This window comes from Capsicum annuum, chromosome 9 (genome assembly GCF_002878395.1).
Source record: "Capsicum annuum cultivar UCD-10X-F1 chromosome 9, UCD10Xv1.1, whole genome shotgun sequence".
Classification (NCBI taxonomy): Eukaryota; Viridiplantae; Streptophyta; class Magnoliopsida; order Solanales; family Solanaceae; genus Capsicum; species Capsicum annuum.
The window spans coordinates 23,706,806-23,714,518 of NC_061119.1; the positions used below are offsets into that span (position 1 = coordinate 23,706,806).

General features: G+C 34.0%; 1 protein-coding gene across 3 annotated transcripts; it reads right to left on the minus strand.

Moving 5' to 3' along the window:
* Positions 1-1,062: 1,062 nt before the first annotated feature.
* Positions 1,063-6,703, minus strand: LOC107842976 (short-chain dehydrogenase TIC 32 B, chloroplastic). 3 transcript variants are annotated; one of them, XM_016687083.2, is made up of 8 exons: positions 6,459-6,703; positions 3,827-4,058; positions 3,669-3,748; positions 3,166-3,319; positions 2,835-2,913; positions 2,376-2,460; positions 2,189-2,235; positions 1,063-1,388 (listed from the first exon to the last, which is right to left on the minus strand). In XM_016687083.2, exons 1-8 carry the CDS (start codon positions 6,568-6,570, stop codon positions 1,215-1,217), a joined length of 963 nt encoding a protein of 320 aa, XP_016542569.1. In that variant the 5' UTR covers positions 6,571-6,703; the 3' UTR covers positions 1,063-1,214. The 3 variants fall into 3 exon arrangements, with proteins under 3 accessions (XP_016542569.1, XP_047252118.1, XP_047252119.1); XM_047396162.1 differs by having other exon boundaries at positions 2,189-2,320; positions 2,372-2,460; positions 6,459-6,654; XM_047396163.1 differs by having other exon boundaries at positions 1,222-1,388; positions 2,372-2,460; positions 6,459-6,652.
* Positions 6,704-7,713: the final 1,010 nt, after the last annotated feature.

The following is a 7,713-nucleotide window of genomic DNA, read 5'->3' on the forward strand; positions in this document are numbered from 1 at the left end:
TAAGGAAAGCAGTTATTCAACTCTTAAAGTTTCATGTCCTTAGAGCTCAGCAGAGAATAAAGGATCTGGCAAGCATAGGACTGATAGGAGTTTTAAGGTAGGAGATTGGGTGTACCTGAAAATCCAGCTTTATAGACAGATTTCAGTAGCTACTAGGCCCTTTAACAAACTGGTTGCTAAGTTTTATGGCCCTTATTTGATTGAAGCTAGAATAGGTGTTGTTGCTTACAAGCTATTGTTGCCTAGTGATGTACTCACTCATCCTACATTCCATGTTTCTCAGCTAAAATATGTCATAAAGTCCCTTCCAACATTGCACACCCTCCAGTTATCCAATTGTCAAGTCCCTATTGTCCTACCCCTGAGAGAGTTCTAGACAAAAGACTAGTTAAAAAGGGCAACAATGTTGTGGAACAATTGCTTATTAAGTGGACCAACTTGGACGAAGATCAGGCAACTTGGGAATTCTCTTATGAGTTCCAATTGAGATTTTCCTCTTTTAATCCTTGAGGTCAAGGATCTGCTGAAGAAAGGGGTATTGTTACAAGTATGCAATATGGAGTATAAAGAAGAGAAGAAATCAAGAATTTGAGTTGAGCTGGCATTTGATTAGTTGAAATTGTTAAAATGATAGTTGTAGTTTAAAAGTCTATTTTTACTGAAGCTGCATCCCAAAGTTAGTTAAGGTGGTTACAACTATTCAATTAAGAGTTTTAGCAATATAAACTATTGTACTGATCGTTATATGGATTGAATAATAACATTTCTCAGTTCTCTCTCAAATTCTCCTCTTCTTAGCTAAGTTCTTGGACTTTCCCTGATTAGCATATCAATTTTTCAAAGACAATTCCTAAAACTGACCCACAATTGGCATTCGATCAGCAATTGTGCATCACAAACTAGGCCTATGTATTCGGGTTTTAGATAATGCGAAATTAGTGTCATATGTAAGTTATAGTTGGATAGCAGTTAAGGATTGCTAATGAAGTCTATTGTTAACTGTGTAAGGTTAATTATACTATTAGAGTTTGCCTACAGATAATACCAAAAGAACACTTAATATTCGGATTTTAAACGTAGGCATAAAATCTAATTAATACAGAGAAACAAGCCCTCGGATTGGAAGCAGGACTAGCAGCAATATTCTAACAACTTTTTCATAAAATGTCAATGACATAATATTCTTTACTTTATGAACAACTGCATTTTTTTAATCAAGTCTTTAGAGATGCATTAACCAAGTTGTTGCTGAAATCCCAAAGGTTTTTTGCTAAAGCTTCGTCTCGTGCTTGCTTGGTTGGCTTGTGCTCATTGCAGTCAAAGTAGTACTTTCCAGTCACCCCTTTTAGACTGGGATGAAGTGCAACATAACTTGTTGTAGCTGCCCCCTGTAAAATAGAATCATTGTTAATGACAATTAACATAGTTATTAATTTCGTTTTAAGAAACATTAAATGTCCATGTAGACGTCCGGATAATTTTATTTTTAATAAATATGGTGTCCAGCAGTGGCGGAGCCACAACCGATGAAGGGTGGTCAGATGAACACCCTTCGTCGGAAAATTTTTTCGAGTATATAGGTTAAATATAGATATTTATGGTTATATACATGTTGTTGCACACCCTTGACAAGCTAGAGAAGCATAATCCAGTGGTCAAGAGTGTGCATTTCCACATCAAGAACCCGGATTTGAACCTTGGTAGGTATAGCAGTGCTTTATTTTCTTTTTATTTTTAAACAATTCTTTGCTTAAGGAAAAATATGAACACCCTTAACCAAAAGTCTGGCTCCGCCACTGATGTCCAGCTTAGCTTGTGCATATCCCAAATACTACTAAAATAGAGTACACCAGAGGCAATGTACTGATTCTTGAATCTGCCCTCAGTTATGTTGAGTTACAAAGATTCAAAAGCGTTAACACAACTAAGTTACTTGTGATTACGGCGTTGTCACCATGGGCGGAGCTAAGGGGCGGAAGGGATCATCATCTAAACCTTCTTCGCCTGTACACAGTGTATAAGACCAATTCTTTTATGTATGTATATATATTAGACATTAAATCTCCTTAGTGCCTTCACGGGTTTACTTTTTCTATGTTTTGAACCCTTGGTGAAAATCCTGACTGGGCCACTAAGAGTCATAGTTTACAAAAAGTTAAATTGTTTGCAAGGAAGTGAATTCATTTACCTGAGGGACATTCTTCCATAGGAAACAAGTGAAAGCCCTAAAGATTCCTGACAAAGAAAATCCAAGCAATTATTAAAAAAAAAAATCTCCCTTTGAGCTAATATTTGGTAAATGTTTAATAATATAGAATACCTACTCATCAAAAGAGCTAATATTTGGTAAATGTTTAATAATATAGAATACCTACTCATCAAAAGAGCAGAATGCCTCATGAGGGAAGTCATTATTAAACCAGGATGCACTGAGTTTACAGTTATATTTGCTCCCTCTTCCTGTATTTGATGACGAGTTTACACTTTTTAAACAAATGAAATTTGATATAAAACAGAAATGAAAATGTCCAATCAATAGTTTATTAGACGAGTTGCACGATTCAACACAATATTAAAGTAGCACCACGAGTCCACGACCTGTGGTCAAAGGATTTCTATGAGCTTGACCGTTAAGCACGTGAAGGAACATATTGGCGAAGCATGACAAAATAATATCGACCGTCTAATCTCCAATAATTTACACTTTTAAATGAGATAGTTTACAGTCTGATGAGCTCGTGGCCAAAGGACTAAGACGGACTTGTAGAACGACCTAGTTTTGACATATAGCGTGTTGTTTCTCCATCCTATTAAGCAAAAAGTTAGTTAATTACCTGCAAGTGGCGAGAAAGTTCATTGGCATGTAATATGTTGGCTAATTTGGATTGCCCATAAGCTAGTTTGTTTTGATAACTGGTTCAGAAAAACAACACATAAGTGAAAGTTAAAATGAGTAGTGAGTAGTCACAGTTTGAATATACTAGTAAGTAGTATCAACATTGCACAGGAGCAAAGGTTGATACGATAGTGTATATGTTGCACGGACTGTTCAAAAATTCCACCATATGTGTGTCGGATCCTCCAAAAGTAGGGCTTTTTTGAAAGATCCAACATAGGTGCAACAACATTTTTGTAGAGCCCATGCAAAATAGGACTGAATAATACCTGCTCTTGTGATTGATCTTGTGAAATCTTATCCCGCCTTTGTAAGGGCAGATGTGAGCTACTGATGACAAGTTAACAATTCTACCCTCGATACCACTAGATTTTGCAGTTTCCTTCATGTTGTCAAGAAGAAGATTAGTCAAGTAGAAGTGACCTGAAAAGAATAACACAATAAAATAAGATCAATTTCTACCAAAAAAGTATATTAAAAAACTTCATTATAACGATTCTACGAGAATTTATTGTGAAAACCTTTCATTTATTTCTCTTCTATGAAAGTTTTGACTTTCTTGTAATGTATTCTAATTTTTGGCCTAATTCTTCTTCTAATGATCGATTTAACTATCTTCAATTCGATGTACTCTTCTACCTGTAATTGTAATGTATTCTAATTTTTGGCCTAATTCTTCTTCTGATGATCGATTTAACTATCTTCAACTCGATGTACTCTTCTATCTGTAAAGTAACAGAAATGGCTATAACAGAGTTTTGACAGTGTATACCTAGATGATTTGTCGCGAATTGCAGCTCTATGCCATCTTCTGATAGCTGGAATGGGCAGAACATAATACCTGCATTGTTTCTGTTTTGCAAATTCTCATTAGGTAAACATGTCTGTTTTTTTTTCCTTGTAAAACATATGTAGAGACCAAGCAATTACATTAAGATGTTGAGTGGAATGTTAAGTGCTTTGAAATTATCAGCAAATGCCTTGACAGATCTAATTGAGCTCAGGTCAAGTTTCTCAACATCGACACGAGCAGCTTTGTTGTCCTTGACAATACGCTGTTTTGCCTCGTTCGCAGCCTCCATGTTTCTAGCTGCAATGATGACATGAACATTCCTCATTGCTAAAACTCTTGCTGTTTCCAAACCAATGCCACTCGCGCCTCCTGTTTAAAAAAAAATCGAAGTGTGATAGGCGAATCGGAAAAAGAAATGTCTTTCCTGGACAATATGGATGAGATCATACAGAAGTTCTCCACTAAAAGCTAAAGGCATAATACAAAAACCGACACTCAAACTTGGCCTCAATTGGGAAGTAAGCACTCTAATTTTGGGAGTGCACATCTAGACTTCTCAACTTAATCTCAACTGGCAACTAAACACTTCAACTCGTCCCCACTATGTCTCGTGGACACCAGATGCTGAATGGTACATAAATATTAGAGGTGTCTAGATGATTATTTTGTAAGTTCATAAAATGTTTACCTGCCCACTGAGGTCAAGTTTGAGTATTCATGTATTGTATATGCCAAAACTTCAAAAACACGTAACATCATGTTTGTTAATCAAAGCTGCATTGTTTACTTATCGAGATTGTACTTCTTGATGTATTTCTTCATTTTCTGCAGCCAAGTGTCAAATCTTTCTTTCCTTGGATTCTACATTCATGTTCCTCATCCAATAGAAGTTGTAATTTCTTGTGAACCATTAGTTATTGTTATTCACTTGTGAATTCTGACTGACTTTAGTGGGGCGGGGGTGGGGGTGGAGGGGGTGGGGGTAACCCAAATGTATTTTTTTTTTTTATGCGAATTCAAATTTAATAAGACAAGCAAGTGTCGAAAATTCTGCTTGAAATATTGTTCAGAGTTTAGTTCCACTCAGTACAACAAATAAACTTATCAGCACTCGTCATAAATATCGTTGAAGGCTTTAGCGACACAACGACATTTACTCAATTGCCGGTAAATATTTTTGCATCAATTATTACAGCTAAAAGAAAAAATATATTGCCACTAAAATCATTTTTTGGTACAGTGACTATGCAATTCATTACATGATAAACAAAGACTATACAGATCTATTCATTAATAATATTTATTTTCAAGAACTAGTCAAATAAAGAAAAGTTTACCAACTTTTTCTATCAAAAGAAAATCTAAATGCCACCTAAGATCCTTTTAGCAATATAACAAACAAGGTAGACCACACAAGCTTCACATAAATGATTTACAGTACAACCACAACCTGCATATAAATACTTATAATAATAATAATATAAATGATATATTGCAGAACAAAAAGTCCAAAAAATATAAATTAAAAGCATTACAAGTACTTTGAGGATCTCTGTCTAGAACAAATTAAAGACTTTTGTCTGAGCTCCAACACAAGGGGAAGTTGCTTTTTGCCCTCAAATTAAATTCTCCAATTATTTTTTTGCTTAAATTATACAATACTCCATGTAGTTTAATAAATTAACTCCGTAAAGTTGGAATAATGGGCTTCATGAATTCTAAGATGAAACTTATTTTGGGACAAAAATATTGAACTTTCGTTTCGTCATAACCACACCTTACTACTCGATCCAGCTCTCAAACTATATGATCCTCATCACCAAACAGCTAATATTCATAGTTGTTCATCTATGAACTTTTGTCGGTTTCCAAAGAAGGGTTTTAATGGAAATCGAACTTCTCTTCTCTAGACGTCTAATGTTTTGGGAGACGTTGACTCTCTAAAATTTACGACTTCCATTTTCCTTTAACCAGTCACTCTTTTAGTTCCAAAATGATGTACATACTTATTTTGTGATGGAAAGAATAAATAAATTATTTTTTAAAAATAATTAATTTTAGATCACTAATTTCGTTGAGCAAATAAATAGTAATATGTGCATAATTTAAGAACCATCACCTCGCTTAGGTTTCTTCCGACCGGCCGCCTAGCCAGCTCCGGCCAAATATTTGAGCCATTGAGAGCCAAAAAAAAAAAAAAAAAACTAAAAAGAACCCCTTATTCCACGTGTATCCAAGGGGTCTCAATTTTACACCTCTTTGTTGGAAAATTACTTTTTTTTTTTGTTTCTTCGTAGATTTACTACTTTATATTTAAACATTGGCATTTCTTAGTGAAACTCTGACTCTTAACTCTAAATGAACGAAAGAGTAGATGGACAACACAAGATGCTTTGTGCGTCAAATGGATTTTTTTATTAATGTACAGCAACAACATACACACATATTTTCATAAGATGGGGTCAGGGGAAGGGGAAGGTAGAGTGCACACAGTTCGAATCATTATATTAGAGGTCATGAGGTAGAAGGGTTATTTCCGATAGACCTCCGGCTCAAAGACAAAAGGCATAATATAGCAAGAAGAAATAAGAGTAACCAAACAACATTAGTGGCTAAAACAATACTAACACAAAATAATACTACATTCGATCACCACCAAACCTTCAAAAATAAGACAACACAAGCGTTGCACTATGACTACTAGCCATTTTTTTTTACCATATATATAACTTAAAATGGTACTAACAAATTTTATTTATAGGCAAAAACCTGTAACAATGGCTGTGAGGTTGGAGCCATCAATGCCATGAGTAACTTGTTCAGCTGTAGAAGCTGATCCAAAACCACTTGGACCTGGTTTACCTGTAATCGACCTCAACATTCTTCACCCAAAAAAACCACACACATACAACTAATATTCAAACAAGGAAGAAGAGTAGAAGAGGCACAAGCAAAAACCAATTTGGTTTCAAAATATATATAGAGGGAGTGGATTGTTTGAATTAGAATTAATGAAGACAAAATTTGGAAAGGAAAAGGGACAATAATGATATTATTGGGTAAAACTTACACGCATCCGATGTATACATCAAGCTAATACATGCATGTCATGTGTTTGAATTTAAAGTTCATGTTATTTAACCATGATTAATCAATATGTATTTTACTTAATTTAATTATATAACTATGATAAAGAACATTAATTTGGTGTATCCACCGAATGCGTCTAATATACAAGACATTATTAGGTCACACACACATTATACAGTCTATAGAGAGACACAAGGGCGGCTCTAGGGGGTTGGAAGGGTGTTAGATCTCATCTCGTGACTAAAAATTATATTGTGTATATAAAGTAAAACTTTTTAACTTTATATATACATATATAGATTACTAGTTTAACCATACGTGTCTCACATGTAATATCTAATTATTTAAAATTAAATAATTTTATTTATGACGAAAATTTTTAGTGAATTGTAAAAAGTTAAACACACTTTTCAAAGATTTTTCATGTATAGAATAATATAAATCCAAAACTATATTTTAGTATAAGCACATATACATTTTAGCACTAGAAATTCTAAGCGGTTGATCGATCATCCCCTTTGCGTTTGTCATACTGTGCCTCTTTACCTTGCTGCCAGAGGTTAAGAGAGATACAACAATTTGAACCATAATTGTGGTACGGTTTTTTTTTTTTTGCTATATGCCCGTTTGGCCATGGATATTTTTTCCTTTTTTTCGAAAAAAAATTTTGGAGTTAGAAATTATAGTGTTTGGCCATGAAACTTTGAAAACAATTTCGGGATAAAAATTCCGAAAATAGACCCTTTTTTCCACTTCCAATTTCAACTTCCATTATTATTACATATAACCTCAATCTTTAAATTTTTACACAAACTCTTCTTATTAACTAAATTCCGTAATTTTTTTAAAAAGACCAAATTCAATAAAATAATTAATTCAAGTGAAAATAATTAAGAATTTTCATCAACAAATTAAAGAATATATAAAATATATT